Below are 20,450 nucleotides of genomic sequence, written 5' to 3'. Positions count from 1 at the left end.
GCAACTTTAAGCACCCGCACCAGGAGCATGGCTAAAAATAGAATCCTAATGCAATTTCTGACCTAAGAATAAGTCTAATTATTACGAATACAGATACAAAGCAGAAATAAATACGTTTACAGACGGGGGAAAACGTACTTTTTCCGTAATAACATGTTCATCTTTCTCTATCATTTTACGTTCATCTTTCTCATTTTACCTTGTTATTTTCGCAACATATATTGCTGCCTGGAAACAGGGTGGTTGTGTGTGTTTTGCAAGGAAGGAAAAAGATTGTATTTTCTGTCTGGGTCGAGATAATGGGTTTAACTATGTGTTTTTAAGCATGGCCACGATCGAAAAAATCGTACATCCACTCACCACGAAAGCAGGTGGTGAACTGAGAGATGATATGTGAGAGGGTGAAGTCATGGTCAGTCCCATGTTCAAGATTTTCGTTCACTTCCCGACGGTTTTCACAGTTTTCTACAAGTTGCACTGCATCAAATGATCCAAACCATTACAGCAAACCTGAGCAAATAGGTAAAGATATCAAGATAAAAATGTTTTTTTTTCACTTATTATCATGTCTCTTTTGCATGTGCCTGTATTACTTCATAATCGTAAATAGGTGGTTGTGTGTGTTTTACAAGAGAAGACAAAGATGATATGTTCTGCCTGGGTCGAGATAATGGGTGTAGTTGTGCTTGTTTAGGCATGGCCAGGAGTGAAAATATCGAATATCCACTTATCACAGCAACAAGCTCTGAACTGTTTGATGAGGTGTATGGGAGTGTAGTGTAGGTCGGTGTGAAGACGTTCAGAACGTTCGTTCACTTCTTCAAAATTTTTGCAGTTTTTTATAGGCTGTGCTCAAATGACACCAGCAGCCTTTTATTGGCTAAACGTCATTCGACGCCGGCGGCCATGGAGGGGTTAAGAATGGATCACCTGAGCAAATTAGGTTATGGGCATCTACAGTTTACACAACAGCCATATTTGATGTGGACTTGAAAACCCAATGGATTTCACGAAACTGGCCACTTCAGTCACCATTCCCAGAGGTCTTTTGTTAAGCTCATCTTGACGGATTGTTTAAGTTTTGATGGTATTGTGTATGAAGCGAGTGTATTGTGGTTTAGGGGGCTGCATTGTAAATTGGGTATAGAAAGCTGATTGTAAATAGCATTTTGTCTTGACACTGAAAAAGGAAAGGCTAGGTGTACTGTACTACTCTGGGTAGAGTAGTTTCCAAGGGATGCTTGTTTAGTGCTTATTTATTAAGGATGCTACTGTACTTGGTTGTAATGTGGTGGCTGTGTGTTTATGTGTGTTTTTGAAGAGTAGTATTGGTAGTAGTAAGGGTGATAAGTATGATTGTACTAGCTTTAGGGGTATAAGTCTGTTGAGAGTTGTAAGTAAGGTGTATGGTAGAGTGTTAATTAAGAGAGTCTACAGAGAGAGTGACTGGTGATGAGCAGTGTGGCTTTAGGAGAGGGAGGGGATGCGTGGATCAGGTGTTTGCTGTGAGACAGATGTGTGAAAAATATTTAGCAAAAGGTAAGGATGTGTTTTGGGCATTCATGGATTTAGAGAAAATGTATGATGGAATTGATGGGGAGGCTTTGTGGACTGTTGTAAGATTATATGGACTTGATGGTAGGTTACTAAAATGAGTGAAAAGTTTATTATGTAAATAGTAAAGCGTGTGTAAGAGTGGGAAATACTGTGAGTGATTGTTTCGCCCGTGAGAGTGGGGCTGCAGCAGGGATGTGTGATGTCACCTTGGTTGTTTAATATTTTTATGGATGGTGTTATAAGGGAGGTCAATGGAAGAGTGTTAGATGGAAGGCTGAGTCTGGTGACTGTTCATGGTAGAGAGTGGAATCTGAAGCAGCTGCTGTTTGCGGATGATACTGCACTGGTGCCTGAGTCAGAGAAGAGATTGAGACAGTTAGCAGAGGAGTTTGGATGGGTGTGTGAAAGAAGAAAATTGAAAGTAAATGAGAATAAGAGTAAAGTGATGAAGTATGCGAGTTTTGTAGATGGTAGAAGAATGAATATAGTTTTGAATCATGAGCTGCTTGAGGAGGTAGAATGTTATATGTATTTAGGGTAACATGTTGCTGTGGATGGAAGAATAGATGCAGAAGTGAAGTTTAGAATGAATGAAGTAAGGAAGGTGCTGGAAGGAATGAAAAAGTGTTTAGATGTCATTCACTTAGAATGGATATAAAGAGAAGGCTGTATGATGGTGTTGTACTGACTGCGTTATATGAGGCTGAAACATGGAATGTGGGTGTAGCAGAGAGGAAAAGTTTGAATGTAATGGAGATGAGGTGTCTGAGGAGTATGTTTGGAGTGACGTGTGTGGATCGAGTGAGAAATGAAGTGCAAACAAGAACTCGAGTTGTTCGGGAGATGGCTGATCGAGTTGAGCAGATGCTGTTGCAGTGGTTTGGGCATAGAGAATGGATAATGAGTGATTGTTGAAAAATATAACAAGATCTGATGTGAGAGGTGTAAGGCTGAGGGGAGGACCACGAATAGGATGGACGGACAGCGTGAAGAGAGCATTGGATGTGACAGGGATGTCTGTTGAGCATGGAAGAGTGGCTGTGCATGGTAGAAATGAATGGAGAGAAACTGTGAATGATTAGATGATGATGCAGCCTTGAGGGGATATTCTCCCTCATTTTGTCTGATCATTTGATCATGTCAGGTGCTGGTAAGGGGATGGGTCAATTAAGATGTGGCAGGGGTAAACAAGCTCTGCTATCGGGACCTGCTGCAGATGTCACTGCGCAGTTTACCCTTGTCCAGTGTGGTGCAGTGGGGATTTGTCCCTTCTACCCTTTGGGGCTAAGATGTGAATGAATGTGTTATGAGTGGATGGGTAAACTGGGAGTGTGCTGTCCTGCCTCGGCTACCTACCTTTCTTTGGTGGAAGCAGCCTAGGTATGAAGGATAAGAAGTGTTAAAGAGGTATTCTGAGAAGTTTTTTTGTTTTGTTGTTGTTGTGCAGAGGATGAAACAACATGAATAAACATGGCAGAGCGGGGTCTTGGGTTGAAGTGATGAACTGTGTGCCATTCATATTCATATAATCTTTCACTGGAAAAATTTTTGTTTCATAATGTAGGTTATCTAGATTTGTTGTCTTAGTGCACCCAGTTACAATACTTAAAGCTTTGTCGTATTTTTGTATAGCTTATCCATGTTAGGAATGGTAGACTGCTAGTGGACTATGGAGAAAAAGTGAGCAGATGAAGAGAACACTTTAAAAAACTGTTAAACACAGGGTGTGAAAGTAAAGTGAGTATAAGTGGCTGGGGAATGGCTGAAGGAGCAGTGAGATGATTTGGGAGGAAGAGATCAGTAGGATGGAAGTAGTGGAAGCAACGATGAAAATCAAAATGGGGAAAGACCCATTAACCCCTCCGCCCACGATGACGCGTTTGTTGTCATAGGGGTGTGGCTGTGACTATACTCAGTGACGTGTTTGTCATCATTTAACCCGTTAACTGTTCTATACAGCCTGGGCTGTTCTGAGTGTGACTGCTCAATACAGCCCTGGCTGAGCAGGTGAATTTCGAATACAGTGCCATGGTGACCAAGGCCGACCCATTCAAGCATGGTTGAGCCTTCAAAACTGAAACTGAAACCGAAACCAAAAAAGAAAATGAAAACCATACATTCCAATAGGGAATCAGACACTTCAATGTTCATCCATGGCTTTACCAAGGTAAATATTGAGCTAATATTTCATTACTATGTACTTTGGCATATGTTCTCTCAATTCTTAAGACAAAATTTGGCCTGTGGGAAATTTCATTATTACCCCTATGTCTGCACACCACGGACACCTCCAAAAAACCACCATGTGCAGTTAACGGGTCAAGCATAAAAACCTTTATCAGAGAAAAAGTTTTTGGCCAATCGGTGTCATTCTTGGAGGCATCATAGTTTCCGTGCTTCTTATCAAAAGTAATGACTTGGCAACCTTGGGGCCCAAGATGTGTGGCAGCCCAAACAGGTTGATTAGTACCACAGAGGCTGTCAAGGGAGAAGGTAGTGTGCAGCGGGCTCTTTAAATCATACTCTATTTACCCCCATCCCGGGTGTGCTTCATATTCCACTATACCAATAGTGCTTGTGTTTACTTTTTGGGCACTATTGTGATTAGATTTGGTGTTTGCAATAGGAAAATAGGTTTTTGTTAATCATTCCTGGCCGTCATCAACCGTTGGCCCAACGAAGATTGTGCTAGGCCTACCCTGTGAGTATTGAACCACTGAACAATAGTGACAGTGAATCAGGTGAATATAGTGTGCAGTAGCTAGTGAGGAAGGACATGGTGAAATGTGAAGCAGGGGGTGGCGGGAAACCGCCTTACGACACGGCGTTGTCTTGGATGGAATATTTGCCAAGGTGTTGATGAAGCCCTTGTTTTATGCTGATATATGGTGGATAGTGTTATTGTGCAATAGATAGCATTATACTGCAACGAGTGTATGTGATAAAATATTGGCTAGGGCAGGAGTCACATATGCCTTACAGCCACGGCACACTGTTGTCAGAAGGGGATAAAATAGGGGAGGTTTATGGGGATATTTGATTTTTTCATATTGTTATATTTATTCTGTATGCTTTTTGTGTGAAATAAAGCTTGAGTGCTATAGTGATATTTTTATCGTATGCATGTGTGGATGAACATAAACATTGCACCACGTGCTTGTCAGAAGATATAATCTGTGATACCTTGGGTATCGCATATGTGACATACAGAGCACATTTATGTACTGTTGTGGCAAAATATACTGTATTTCTCATAAAATGATGGATTTGGTTTTGTGTATTGTGCGATAAAAGCTCAAACACTGCAGTGTCTTCAGGTAAGGAAAACATCATCTGCTACATCTTAGCATACAGGTAAGGGCCATGTACTTGTACTTGTAGTGGTGTAATATACTGTGTATCTCATATATTGATAAATTTGGTTGTGTTTTATTTGAAAGACAGTAAAAGACTGACACAATTGCTCTTAAGAAAGAGTGCGTATCATACAACTGAGTTAGAACAAGGTAGATAAAATGCCAGGAATAGTGACTGAGGGCAGCACGACACCCCTGGGAGGAGCCAACGGAGGGGCAGACAGAGCGCGATCCGACCCCGAGTGACAAGGACATAAGTCCGCCAGGGCTGAATGCCCTATGACCCGGAACTCACCAGCTGCCACCATAGAAGGAGACTACCTTGCGGGCGAGCTGACCCTCGACAGGATCAGGGTGGAGCTACTCCTATAGCTCAAGGCAGCACCCTTGCGACAGCCTGTAGTCACGCCCTTTGTAAGACGGCCTACAGCCGCTCAAACCTCCTTCAGGAGATGCCTGTAGCTGCTCGGAAGGTGCCCAAGAGATGGCCTGTAGCCACTCGAGAGGCAATCAGGAGACGGCCTGTAGCTGCTCCCGCTTTCAACAGGAGATGAACGGTAGCCACTCGGAAGGTGCCCTTGAGACAGCAGGTAGCCACTCACTCCTCCTTCAGGAGATGGCCTGTAGCCGTTCCTGCCTTCGTCAGGAGACAGCCGGTAGCCAATTGGAAGGTGCCCTTGAGACGGCCGGTAACCACTTGGAAGGTGCCATTGAGTCAGCCGGTAGCCCCTCACTCCTCCTTCAGATGCCCGGTAGCCGCTCCCCCGCACAGGCCACGGCTAGTAGCCGGGCTTCAGTGATGGCTGGTAACCGTGCCCCTAAAAGGCCACAGCCAGTAGCCGGGCCCTACAGCAGGAGACGGCCAGTAACCGCTCCCCCGGGCATATGAGAGGCATTCAGGAAATACCAGAAAAATGGCAAGCAAACTTCACATGCAATTGCCTAAATTTTACCTAGAACAGTACAATGTTCACACATATCTGGCAATTATTAAGCCATTGCTAGGTATCGGGTTTGAGGATGCCGTGAAGGGGTTCACCTACATTGCCAAGCCACTCCACAGCCTTACCCAGAGGGGAGAATCTTTTATCTGGACAGATGAAAGACGAGCAGCCTTCCAACAACTAAAGGACAAGCTCATCTCCACCCCAATCTAGGCCTTCTCCAATTACTCCCTTCCATTCCATCTCTACACCGACGTCTCCCTGATAGCAATAGGCGCTGTGCTAGCCCAAGTCCAAGAGGGCCGCGAACATGTCATCGCCTGCGACAGCCGCACCCTCAATCAGGCAGAGAAAAACTACTCCGCCACAAAGAGGGAATGCCTGGGCATTGTCTGGGCTTTGGAACACTTCGGGGTATACCCGTCCGGGACCCAAGTTACCATCATTACTGACCACCAATCCGTACAATGGCTGCTGCAGTTTGACACCCACAATGCCCAGCTTATCAGATGGCACGAAACACTGGAGGACGAGATCTCCTACCGCCCTGGCAAACTTCACACAAACACGGACGCTCTCTTCCGGCTTTCCATCAATGCTGTACAGCCCGAGCCTGATCTCCTACAATTAAAATTTAGTTTTCAGCCTGCCAAATTTTATCACTTAATATGTTCAGCAATGAAGATGGCGAACATTTGAAAGACCATAAATAATCCAGTCCATTGGGTTACGCTCGGGTCTTTGATTCGAAAGAGGGTAGAAAATGTGCCTTTAGATCAAGTTTCTGATACATTAAGTTAGAACAGGAAGGTCACACTCTTTATATGCCATTCACTTTTGACAAGGGTAATTTCATATCTATCATGATGGTACTTCTTTCATCAAAATAATAACATCCCATTTCTGTTCATTTGACTTTGTTATGAGCTGGATCTTTCTACACTTTCTGCCTCAGGTATAGTTGTGAATATGTTTTAGTTCTACTTCTACTTTCATTGGTATGGGATAAATTTATCTTTTAAACCTACCAGTTATTTTCTTTATAATTATTTTCAAACAAAATTTAGACTCCCTCTGCTCATACCCGCATTTCATATTCAGTAAGTCTTTCTCTGATACCTCCTCCCCCATTCTCTCTCTCTCTCTCTCTCTCTTTCTCTCTCCATATTTCATTTATTTCATTCATCATCCAATCTTATATTGTCCCATGAGGAGCATAGGAGCTCGGGGCTAGGCAAGTTGGGCCTGACATTTAAGATAAGTGACCAGCCTCACTCCTCCCTGAGTGGCATTATATGAGCAATAAACCTCTGAAGGAAAGAGAGACAGAAGAGGATGGAAAGAAAGAAGAATGGAGGAGAGGAAAAGGCAGACACCCGAGAGCAGCACTACATCGAGTGAGTGGATGGTGAGTGCCCTCACTTACCAGAATGGTATGTATATTATGTATTATATATATATATATATATATATATATATATATATACACAAACACACACACACACACACACACACGAGGTGCTACCCGAAAGTTCCAGTAATCTGAAGAGAGAGCCAACTGTTTGCAGTTTTGCCTTTTGCCACTAGGAGGAGTCAGCAGCACCCTTGTGAATCAGTGTGGCCCCGGCCGTGTCTGTGAGTGGACATGTCGTTGAGCTACGCTTATTACTGTAACGTGGTTTGAAGGTTGTTTGGCGGTAATGCAATGGTGCAGCAATGTCAAGTCTATATTAATCATTTTCTTCGATATCCAAGGGATTGTTCACAAGGAATTCGTCACACTCGATCAATCTGTTTGTGGAAAGTTTTACTGTGAAGTTTTGCAGCGTCTGAGGGAGAACATCCGCCGCAAACGTCCAGAACAGTGAAAGAACAAGGACTGGGTCCTGCATCATGACAATGCTTCCGCCCACACATCAATTATTGTCCGGCAGTTCCTGGCTTCCACTAACGCGGTAGTCATTCCCCACCCAACATTTTCACATGACCTTGCCCCGTGTGAAGTTTCCCTGTTTCCTAAGCTGAAATTACAACTGAAAGGGCGTCGATTTGGATCGATTGAGGAGATTCAGACAGAATCGCATAAGGTGTTGAAGACCATCACGCCTGAAGCCTTCCAAGGATGCATGGACTCGTGGAAAAAAGTTGGGACCATTGTATACATGCCCAAAGAGACTACTTGAGGGCGACAGTGAGAACTAGGAGGTAAGGAAACTTATTTTCCTACAAAATTCGAATTACTGTAACTTTTGGGTAGCACCTCGTGTGTGTGTATATATATATATATATATATATATATATATATATATATATATATATATATATATATATAAATCTATCTATCTATCTATTGCCAGACGCCTCAATCCCGTTTGGGGTGGCCACAAACAAATCGCCTCCAAGTCGCCCTTTTCCCCTCCATTTCACTGCCCTGCTCCCAACTCACACCCCCCTCTCTCATATACCTCTCCACCCCATCCCTCCATCTCATCCCCAGCCTCCCCCTCCCTCTTCCCCCCTCCACCTCACTCACATACACTCTCTTCGTCAGTCTTTCACCCTCCATCCTCTCCACATGGCCAAACCACCTCAGTGTGTTCCTCATAAAGCTTCCTATCACATCCACATCAACACCACAACGCTCCTTTATATCCTCATTCGTCAGCCTGTCTCTCCATGTGACTCCACATGCTCCTCTTAAATTACTCATTTCCATTGCTCTCACTCTTGACTTGTGTCCTTCCAACAACGTCCAAGCTTCACTTCTGTACGTTAGAGTTGGTATCACAATACTGTCATGTAGTAACTTTTTCACTTCCATGCCCACTTCCTTGTTTCTTATAACTGCTTTCAAAGAACCAGCAAACTTTCTTCCCTGCTGTACCCTTTCAAGCACTTCACCCTCCAAACCTGCATCCTTACTCATCACACTATCCAAGTACTTAAACGTACTCACATTTTCTAATTCCTCACCATCCAACCTCGCTGTACATTCACTGACTTCACCTCTGTCAAAGACCATCACTTTACTCTTCCCTACATTCACTTTTAGATTCCGTTTCTTACACACTCTCTCAAACTCATCCACCAAGCCTTGCAGCTCCCCTTCGTCTTCACTCAACAACACAGTATCATCTGCAAACAACAATACAGGGAGTTTCCAAACACTATCCTCTCTCACCAAGGCCACTCCAACATCCACTACCCTACCTTGTACCTCTTTTATTACCCCATCCATGTACAGATTGAACAACTATGGAGACATGACAGATCCCTGTTTCAAACCAACTTTCTAAGAGAAAAATTCACTTATTTCACCATTCACACGCATTGCAGCCTTTGCATCATCGTACATACTCTTCACAGCATTCAACAACTTCCCATCTACTCCATATATTCTTAACACTTTCCACAGTCCTTGTCTATCCACCCTGTCATATGCTTTCTCCAAATCCATGAAAGCCACATACAACTTCTTTCCCTCCTCTAGAAACTTTTCCACTAAAGATCTATAAATGAATATCTGATCTACACAACTTCTTCCCTTCCTAAAGCCTCCCTGTTCTTCTCCAACTAATTTCTCTGTTCTTTCTCTAACTCTGTCAGTAAGTATCCTACCATACACTTTTCCTATTATACTAAGAAGACAGATGCCCCTATGATTACCACACACTTCTTTTTTCCCTTTTCCTTTGTACAAGGGAATAATTATACCTGACTTCCAATCCTCCGGGACTCTACCTTCCTCCCAGGCCAATCTGCACATCTTCCACATACATTCTACTACTATCTCTCCCCCATGCTTCAGCATTTCACCACACACTCCATCAAATCCTGGGGCTTTCCCCGATTTAACTTTCTTCATTGCTTCCACAACTTGTATCCTACTGATTTCTTCCTGTCTTCTCACCTCCCTCCTTCTCCCAGTCATTCCCCAGCCACTTATACTCGCATTACTTCCATCCTCTACGTTCAACAATTCCTTTAAGTGTTCTCTCCATCTGCTCACTTTTTCTCCCTTCTCCATTAGTAATCTACCATTTTTATCTTTCACTCCCCTGCTAACTTCACTTCCACCCTGTCTTACTATTTTCACCTCTCTCCAGAACATTTTCTTACAGTCCCTCCACTTTACACTCAAATTCTTTCCAAATTCCTCATCCACTCTCTTCTTACTCTCTCTTACTAATCTTTTCACCTCTCTCTTTCTTTCTACATATAACTCTCTCTTCCGCCTCTCAACTTCTTCCACGCCCCTATTTCTCATCCATTCATTATATGCTTTCTTCTTTTGTGCCACAGTCTGTTTCACCTCTTCAGTCCACCACGCTGTTCCCTGCACCCCCCTGTATATATAAATATAAATAAATAAGTAAATATATATATTTATATATATATATATATATATATATATATATATATATATATATATATATATATATATGTCATAAAAGACTTAGAAATAATGTCATAAAGGACTTTCTAGTTACTTGTAGAGAAGGTTTGTTGTTTAGTTGTCACTCTCGATTTCTTGTAGTAGGAATTTAAAGATGAATACAGTGAGTTGATCTTAATTTATTATCTTCAGAGAAATCTAAGTTGAGCAGGGTATGTCTTACAGACACAATATAATAAGTAAGTCTAGTTGAGCCCCTCTTTCTTGTTCACTCTGTCCACTACATGTCGGTTCAAATGCTAGCCTCCTTCTGAGCTCTCTTTCCTAAATTCTGGTGAAACAGGGGTCGTGTCACGTGTGTTACACTGTGGTTGGAAAGTTCCAGAAACCTGTGTGTGAGTATGTGTGTATGTCACTAGGGCTTTGTTCGCCTGCTATCTCGCTGACACACTACCTACATCATCCCCTGACTTCGTTACTTCCTATCTGTCGTCAACATTTCCTCAGTTAACTTGCAAGATCATTTCCCTTTCCCAGGCTCGCATGGAGCTGTCTATCTATCTATTTATCTATCTATCTATTATGATTTATAATTATAATATGGACTCATAACATTGCTCGGCCATGCCGCTGAAGGTCCTCCAACAGCAATCATCATTGACATATGCTAATCTATTAGTACATAATATTGATTATAATATTGTATACATATAATATTCATAGTAAATTGCAATGATCTAGTAATATTACATTTTAAACAAGTTGTATACATATTTGAATAATAGCACTAAAGGTAAACTATTTAACTGTAATACAGTATGTACTTGGGTTATTGTAGTGAAATGCATACATGCAAGAAAAAAATATTTTAAAATTAAGATTTTGGTAAGAGTTATTAATATTTCATTTAAAGATAATGGTACTGGTATGCCATACCTCTATATCATGGGTCATTCTTCTTGGTATTATATATATATATACAAAATATGTACACTTCATTCAGGGGAGTTAACTTGGATGTTAACTCTCCACCCACTAAATACTGACTCCAAATTTGCAATTCTTGCATGCATTCTGTGCATTGCGAACAGCAGTACTGCAAATACAATGGAACACAAAGCAAGATAAATCGTTGTGTACATATACACAACAGCCACCTTTGATTTTGAAATGAGTATAGAGAAAGTAGAAGGATACAGAAATGGGTTTGTTATCAGTTGTCTGAGACAGCTAAGTCTCAGTTAAGAAGAGAAGGTGAGGTTTAGAGGAGAGGTGGTGTCCAACAGAGAGTCACTTAGAGGAAAGGCGTGAGTGTTGCAGAAATGAAGAAGAGGGGTGTCAGACAGTGGTTCCAGGCAGCTCGTTGAGTCGTCACCGGGAGAGGGGTGGATGGTGGGGGCATTTATGGTCCCCCCTGCCTGGGGACTCCGAGGTTTGGTTATTATAGGCCATTTTTTTCTTTTAATTTTGAAAAGGAAGTGCAGTGTGTAATGTGCCTGTAGTTTGGTGTTGACATTTAGAGCAACTTACATTGGAGAACATGCTGGTCTACTCTCTGTGTTACTGAAACACTGAAGAAGTTCAGCAAAGGGGGATGGTCAGGAAGTAGTCCCGAGGGCTGATGAAACGGGAGTTCCAGTCTCCCTGTCATTACTCGCCACTGTCCTTTTGTATTTTACTCCTGCAAACATTATCGCTATTTAAAATATATAAATAACTTACAATAAAAGGTCGAGGTTTATCTTGCAGAATAAGTCGTAAAAAAAGGCGTTATGAAACCTCTAAAACCATTTGGAAGATGACACAAGGCTTCAAACTTCAACCTAAAGCCACTTCAACCCCATGACATATTTGTAATTTTAATCTTACTAGTGCCCGGTTATTTCATTCGACTTAGTAGAGAGACTTTCGAACATAAGGGGTTAGGTATAGCCTCCATCAACCTCATCAACGCAAGTGATCCTGCCAAAGATGAACAGAAATTGTTAAAATGGAAACAAGAATTAACCAGAGGTCTCCCAATGGGCGAATCGCACCAGCCACAGGCCGATACATATTTAGTGCAATGCCGAATATGACCTTGACCTTGACCTATTTTCACCAATTTCGAATTCTTAGTAAATTTTTGTCCCTACTACACACCTGTAAAATATCGTGACGGTATCTTGAGCGGTTGCTACTTCATCTTGGTAACAGACACACAGACCTTGATCTACAGTCATCAATTTCGAACTCGTAGATTTTCATCCTTATCACACACCTATAAAATTTTGTGATGATGCCTTGAGCAGTTGACAAGTTATCACATTAACAGACACACAGATAAACTGAAAACAATACTCGAAGGAGATTTTCATCTCGACTACACACGTGTAAAATTTTACATTTTGAGCGGTTGCGAAGTTGTCATGCTAACAGACACATAGACAAAGACAGACAGACAAAGTGAAAAGAATACTCGAAGGAGATTTCCATCCCTGCTACACATCTGTAAAATACTGTGATTATATCTTGTGCGGGTGTGAAGTTATCGTGGTAACTGACACACAGACCTTGACCTACTTCCACCAATTTTGAACTCGTACGAGATTTCCATCCCCATAACACACCTGTAAAATTCTGTGATGATATCTTGAGCGGCTGCGAAGTTATCGTGCTAAAACACACACACACACACACACACACACACACACACACACACACACACAGTTTGATAACAATACCAGCTTCGATATCGCGGCTGGTATTGAAAAATGCGTCATGGGATTTAAAGCTGAACAAGGGATCTGGGCAAGGTGTGAATTTCAGCCAATGAATTCCCCCCAGCCAGGAGAGAAACGGGGAAAAGCGAGTTATATGAGTGGAACGAACTCTTTCTTGAAATGCTTGAAGAAAGGGAAAGTCATAGGTGTTAACGAGATAGGTATTGAAATGATGAAATGCAGAGGAGGGAGAGAACAGAGCTGTTTATGGGAAAATATATCAAAAGTGGAAGGTTGTAAATGTTCATTATTAAAAAGATATTTAAAAAATTAAAGAGTGTAATGAAGTGTTTATAAGAAGGCAGCAGTAAACCCTGGACGAACAAGGATGCACTCTCCCCATATATATATCTTGAGCTGGCGTTCAAGTATTCTGCAATGAATCGATCTTGATTCAGTTGCAGCGTGTGTTCACTCATTATGCCTATAATCGTATCAGTCATACCTTATGAACCCACAAAAGCACTTACTATTAAATAAGTTATTTATTCCAAGCTGCTAACTGGAGTTCGTGTCTCACTGTCATAAATTACGACAGAGAGCAAAACCACATTAAAAAAAATAAACAAAAATCTTTTAACAAATATTGACATTATAGCTTTTGGTAACCAGAATACATACGTACATGGAGACACATTTGTTATTCATCGAATTTGGCAGTACATGCTGGACATATCAGTAGTCCATAACTATATAGATAGATAGATAGATAGATTTTTCTCACACTGAATCTTCCTCTTGGTAGCCTTAGTCTTGCCAGGAAAAGTAATACCAACGTTGTATGAACAGCATCTTTATTACACCATGTGTTTCGGTAACATAATCTTCATTATCAGCAGTTTTGAAAGTTTAAAAGACAACAATTATTGTCAGGAAAAATATAAAACCCTGTATTCTATGATACATCACATAAGGTAAGATAAGAGGTGAAGTATAAAAGCAGCAAGCTTACTCTTCACAAAATCTGAATAATTTTACAAAAGCTAACTAGGGTAGAAAATAATAATACAAAGACAAAGTAGGAGTTGACCTGTTAATGTAGCTATTGCGTGAATATTGGGGTGGCGCTAATCGAACTATTAAGACTGGGTCGAAATCTATGAATCAAGATGGAATCGGCAGTGAAGAGGTCATAGCATGAGGTTAGTATCTGTATGTTCTTCTGCTCACTGACAGAAGAATAAGAGGACTTAAAAAGGAATCTTCCAGTCCGAGTGGATTTAACTTAGTCCTCAAGAATTCGATTGAGCAGCCAACGTGAGGTCGATCCCGTGTATTTGGCAGAACAGTTAGATCATGATGATAACAAATTCACATTGGACCAAAAGTTAGTGGGAAGGCAGGAGGAATGTTTGAGAAAGCAGGCAATAGTGATCTTGTTGGTAAAGCTTATCATAAAAGTAATATGTGGAGGAGAATTTTGTTTGGTGTTTTCCTGTTTCGCAGGATAAAGAATCCAAGTATGGGAACTATGTTTATATACACTCCATCTCGACAGTGTGAACTGGCTTGTTTGAGGAATGCTTTGAATTTTGAAACTTGCTCAGTAGTTTCTCAAAAAAATGGACGAGGTACTGATTATAGGCAAAATAAGCTCAAAAGAAACAAGTTTTGGAATGGAATGCGAGCCATATAGAGCACAAATTGTACGTCATTTTGAACAAGGTAGTTGTTCTGTTCATATTAAAACTCTACAGGATGTAACTGAGGAAGTTTGTGCTTAGGCCAGTGAGTAGGTTTGCGATAAACTTGTGGATAAGTGAGTGGAATGATTGGTAACCACAATGTAGGGGGAATGGAAAGCTTGCATCTTTTTCAAGTTCATGGATGAAACAATATGTTGGAATGTTGGGAGTTAACATATTCCAAAAAAATTTAATGTGAACAAGGCTGTTAAATTTGAGAAAAGTGTCGTCCACGTACCTTCGGTAAAAAAAAAAAAATGGGTTTAAAATCACTGGGGAAAATTATCAAGCCAGATTTGATCATTGTGCCAAAGAAAAACATTCGTATATCAAGGACCAAGTAGTTACCCCATCGCCACTACATCTGTTTGAGTAAAATGTGTTTCGTTAAATGTACACAGTAGTTGGTAGAGTAGCTATCTCAGACAAGATGTACAATGATTTTCTGTTTAAGCCAACTGAAGTACTGGTGTTATCTGAAATGAGCCGAACCGTTTCATGCAGGGGAACATTCGTGAACAGGGATTCTTCATCAGCGCTAGGCAGGATGACTGAGAGGTCATACTTCAGAGGCGGTGGCTGGACTGGTAGAGAGGTGGCCTGCAGTCTTAATGGACCCAGGTTCGAATCCCGGCTGGGGCAGGGAACAGTTTAAGGATTTGAATTTCATAAAAGCAGACTTTACTGATCTACCAAAAGACATGCCGACATGTTAAAATACCTCCTCTAATGCCAGTACACCGGTCATGTCCTAACCTAGCCTAACCTAACCTATCCTGTCCTATCCTAACATAACCAAAACTATTCAATCCTGTCCTGGCCTAACCTATCCTATCCAATCCTAACCTATCTTCATCTAACCCAACCTAATCTAGTCTAACCTAATCTAATCTAACCTAACCTTACCTAATCTATCCTATCCTATTCTACAATGTTCCAGTGCGCGTCACGCTATACTGTACAGTAAATGTCTCGGTAGACCACACATTATAGTAACTCCGACTAATAGTCGTACTGTCACCAACTTCATCTTTAATCCTTTGTAGTAAATTGTTTAGTTTATCTTCTTGGTTAAGGATGGTAGAAGAAATATCAGAATTAATAATCTTAAATTTAGAGGTGTAAGTGATTAAGCTTACATTCATAATCATCCTTGTTCAAGATAATTAACCCACTTCCTGTACTGGGACAAGTAATAATTATGTCATAATTTTTGAGTGATATCAAAATCTTACGATACCCGCAATCGTCCTTTTCTTTCACATATTTATAACACCGTTTAAAAGGATTTTATCTAAAGCAGATACATTATGCCACAAAAAAGTCCAGTCTTCCTTGTAGATGATATACTTCTTTCAACCTGAACATGATCTCTCAAAAGGCAATCAGAGCTCAATATAGTTTAAGTGAACAGAAGGAAGAGTAAAATCCTGGCCTAACAACAAAAGCACAAATTGACATCAATCATTCAGTTAATATAGATCAGGTCATCTCTAATCTTTCCTCAAGGCTTTTGACTTGGGAAGAGAAAGACGTGTATGGTGATCACATGGCGTATCCTCCCGTCACCTCAACACAGGCTCCCACCATGTAGCTGCTCCGCTCGCTCAGCAGAAAAGCCACCACTTCAGCCACTTCTGCATTTGGCGAGAAAAACATTAAATAAAATAATATAAATATTTTCAAAACTAATAAAGTTTAGTAAGTTCGTTAAGTTTGTCCATCAACTACAGCTGAAAGTAAATCGACGGTTGCGTGTGGTATTACTGGAGAAAGTTTGGATGCTTTCCTTCTAAATCACGCTGGTATGTAATTGTGATTGTCCCTTGCCACTAAATACTGCCGGCACATGTTCGGTTGAGCCTCGGCACTTGTTCCTTCCACTGAAATTCACTTCCTTACCAATTAATTCTTCCCATGTCCCCCTCCTTTCTACCGACTTGGTGGTTAACCACCAACATCTGGTTCTTTCCTTTCCCTCACACACGCTGTATCATCGTTAGAGGGCTGCCCTGAAAATTTACACAAAGTGATAAGTATGATAACAATGAAGCTTTGTGATTGAACCCATGATTTGTCAGTTCGGTAGTCTAATTAGATTTGCTTACTTTTCTTTTCTTAGACCAGCCTCCCCAAATGCTTCTCTTCATACATTCAGCCGTCATCCTAAACCTTCCATCTATCACATACTGGTAATATAATTTCTAACCTCACTCTAGCCTTCAGATTAATTTGTGTAGCACGGCTTTTGTACAGAAAACATAACTGCAGTTTCCAGAAATGAACAATAGAAAGGTTGTAGTACAGAACTGCATTATTAAGCATTCAATCTATTACCTTATAAGATACATTCGCTACAAGTCAAAGACCAGCTTAGGACCGTACATATTATATATTAGACTTATTACAAGTAAAAACAAGGTAGACGCGACCTTTCTTTTCCTCGCGCGCACACACACACACACACACACACACACACACACACACATACTAAGACCTCTAAAGACCTCTAAAGGTGACTTTCCAGAGTGTAAACACTGTGGAAGAGATACTAAAAAATGCAAAGAATCTTATGGAAAAAGAGGAGTTCAAAAATGTATGGATAAAAAGATGTCTAACACAAGAGGAACTGGAATTACTGAAAGAGAAAAGGGAGGAAGCAAAAACAAAAAATGAGGGAAGATCAGAAGAGGACAAGAAGAAATTTTTTTACAAAGTAATAGGATTGCAGGTACGAAAGTGGTACACAAACAGGATGGAAGAAAAAGGAGGAAGTTAGTAGAACCATGTCATGACAAGTATATAAACAAAATGATAAAGATGATGTACTCAAATGTGGATGGAATGGTATCTAAATTACTAGAGATGAATGATTATGTCAGAGAAAATGAACCACAAATAATATGCCTAACTGAGACAAAATTAACACCAAGGATATCCAATGACATACTAAACTTAGAGGAATACAATATATGGAGAAGAGACAGAAATTTAAAAACAGGAGGAGGAATTATAATATTAACTAAGAAAAATCTAAAAGTCAAGGAAATAAACCTAGATATACCATCACAAGTAGAACTGATTGCAGTAGAGATCGACACATCTGAAGGTAAAGTAATTGTAGCCAATTTGTATATGCCACCCAAATCAAACACATGGGAAAGAGACGAATATGAGGACCTAGCAGAGAGTACAATTCAGAGTATAAGATCCTTGCTACATAAAATGGAAGAGAAATCGGAAAGAATTATACTAACTGGGGATTTCAATACAAATATAAATTGGAATACTCTAGATATAAATAGCCAAGAAAGCTGCTGGGACCAAAAGCTCCTGGATCTCGTACAAGAGTTTTTCTTAACGCAACATGTGAGGGAAACCACTAGAAAAAGAGGACTTGATGTACCTTCAGTGCTAGATCTAATATTTACTAGGCAAGAAAATGACATTGACAGTTTAACCCGCGCCGTCCCGAGGACGTACTTCCACGTCCTCACGTTTTGTCACAGCTAATCCCGAGGACGTACTTCAACGTCCTGCAATTGCAAGGTTCATAATTTCCACAATTTTCAATTTTCGCGAGTCATTTTTGGTACGTATACACGGGACACCTTCCTCAACAAGATGCCAGGCAGAGACAATGCCTTACCCAGCATGACCTCCTCCCCCCCCCTGCAGGCCCTTTTCTCAGCAATTCACCTGTTATCAGTGACCTGGCCAGTATAGCCATGTCATGCCACGGTACGAAATTCAGGGCCAGAGTGATTCCCCAATCAATGACAATGTGGAGGACAAACTTTACATAGCATTAGAGGAAGAAACAGTTAGAAATGATGATCAGGTAATGTGGCAAAAAAGGTCAGGTATTAGTGAGTGAAACAATGCTTATAATGCCTATATTACTGCTTGAAAACCAATATACTCTTGTACTACATATAAATTCGTAACAGTAAATAAATAAATACCGTTTATGAGTGGTGTGAAATAGTTATCCTCCCATAGAACTCGTTTTCTTTGGTGCCAGCCTGATAGAAAACCCAGTAAGATAAGGAGGCTCTCCTACCTGTAATGAGTATTTTAAACCTCAGGTGAGCGATTTCTCTATGAATTTTCGATGTTTCTCACCAAAAGCGAAAGTTTAAGCAAAAAAAAAAAAGGTCGAAAAATGCCCGGGATTGGGGGGTACCAGTGGTCGAAAAGTGGCCGGGACGGGGCGGGTTAATATATCACCCTCCACTCGGCAAAAGCGATCATGCAGTACTAAATTATAACTTCAGGATAGCATATGACATGGTAAACAGCACTGACAGTTACAAGAAGAGACTAAACTATAAAAAGGGAAATTATCAAGACCTAAAGAAGTATTTCTTAGAAGTTGATTGGGAAAATGAGCTTAGAGGACAAGATTTAAATGCTGTATATAAAAAATTTTGTGAATTTTATGAAATAGGAGTCCAGAATTACATCCCACAGCACAAAGAAGCAGATAAGAAAATACAGAAATGGTTCAATACAGAATGTAAAAAATCTAAGGAAAGAAGAGATTTGTTGTGGAATAGATACAGAAGACACAATAGTGAAAAGGCATATAATAATTACAAACAGGCAAGAAACGACTATACAAGAATAAGGAGGGAAGCCCAAAAACAGTTTGAGGAGGATATAATAAATAAAAGTAGTGATCAGCCAAAGCTGTTTTACAGCTATATCAGAAGCAAAACCAAAGTAAAAGATATAATACAATCCATCACGGACGAGGGAATCACTTATACACAAGAGAAAGATATTTGTGAAGCACTAAATAAGAATTTCCAATTAGTTTTTACAGAAGAAAAAAATTTTGAGAGAGACTATGTGGAATACGCATGTCCACACATACTACCAGATATACAAATAGAAGAAAAAGTAATACAAGAGGAGTTAAGTAGATTAGACAGAGGAAAAGCAAGTGGTCCTGATGAAATTTCATGTTGGGTGTTACGAGAATGTGCAAATGAGTTAAGTAAACCATTATTTTTAATTTTCAAGAAATCTTTGAGTCAAGGGAAACTACCTGATATTTGGAAAAAAGCAAATATAGTCCCCTTATTCAAGAAAGGAAATAGACAAAATCCTCTCAACTACCGACCAGTATCACTGACTAGTGTTGTAAGCAAGGTATTAGAAAAACTTATAAGAAAAGCTTGGGTAAATCATCTAGAAGAACACAGTATGATAACAGAAAGACAGTTTGGTTTCAGAAAAGGAAAATCATGTGTTACTAATCTGTTGAGCTACTATGACAGAGTAACAAACACAATACAGGAAAGGGAAGGATGGGTGGACAGTATCTATTTAGATTTCAAGAAAGCTTTTGACACAGTACCACACCAAAGACTTTTATGGAAGCTGTACCATCAAGGAGGAATTCGAGGCAAACTGTTTTGTTGGATGCAAGACTTTCTCATAAAAAGAGAAATGAGGACAGTACTAAGAGGAAACTACTCATCATGGAAAGAAGTGACTAGTGGAGTACCACAGGGTTCGGTGCTGGCACCAATCATGTTTTTAGTGTACATAAATGATATAAACAGTAACACTGGAAATGAGAGCTATCTGAATATGTTTGCAGATGATGCAAAAATACAAAGGAGAATTACTAGCACAGACTCTTGTAGGGAGCTACAAGAAGAATTAAATAAACTTCATGAATGGAGTAGTACATGGCAAATGGAATTCAATGTGGACAAGTGTCATGTAATCAAGTTTGG

At 40.4% G+C, this 20,450-nt stretch overlaps 1 protein-coding gene across 1 annotated transcript in view; it reads right to left on the bottom strand.

The window, feature by feature from the left end:
* Positions 1–16,245: 16,245 nt before the first annotated feature.
* The window catches only part of LOC145394496 ((3R)-3-hydroxyacyl-CoA dehydrogenase-like), a 112,129-nt gene continuing 107,924 nt past the window's right edge, over positions 16,246–20,450 (bottom strand). The window contains exon 6 of the mRNA XM_080268344.1: positions 16,246–16,337. Coding sequence (XP_080124470.1) covers positions 16,246–16,337 — 92 coding nt within the window. The remainder of the gene's footprint in view (positions 16,338–20,450) is intronic.

Source organism: Coenobita brevimanus, chromosome 27 (assembly GCF_032717465.1).
Source record: "Coenobita brevimanus isolate Jiangsu-jjx chromosome 27, ASM3271746v2, whole genome shotgun sequence".
Taxonomy (NCBI): domain Eukaryota; kingdom Metazoa; phylum Arthropoda; class Malacostraca; order Decapoda; family Coenobitidae; genus Coenobita; species Coenobita brevimanus.
This window is presented reverse-complemented; position numbering and strand designations above follow the sequence as displayed.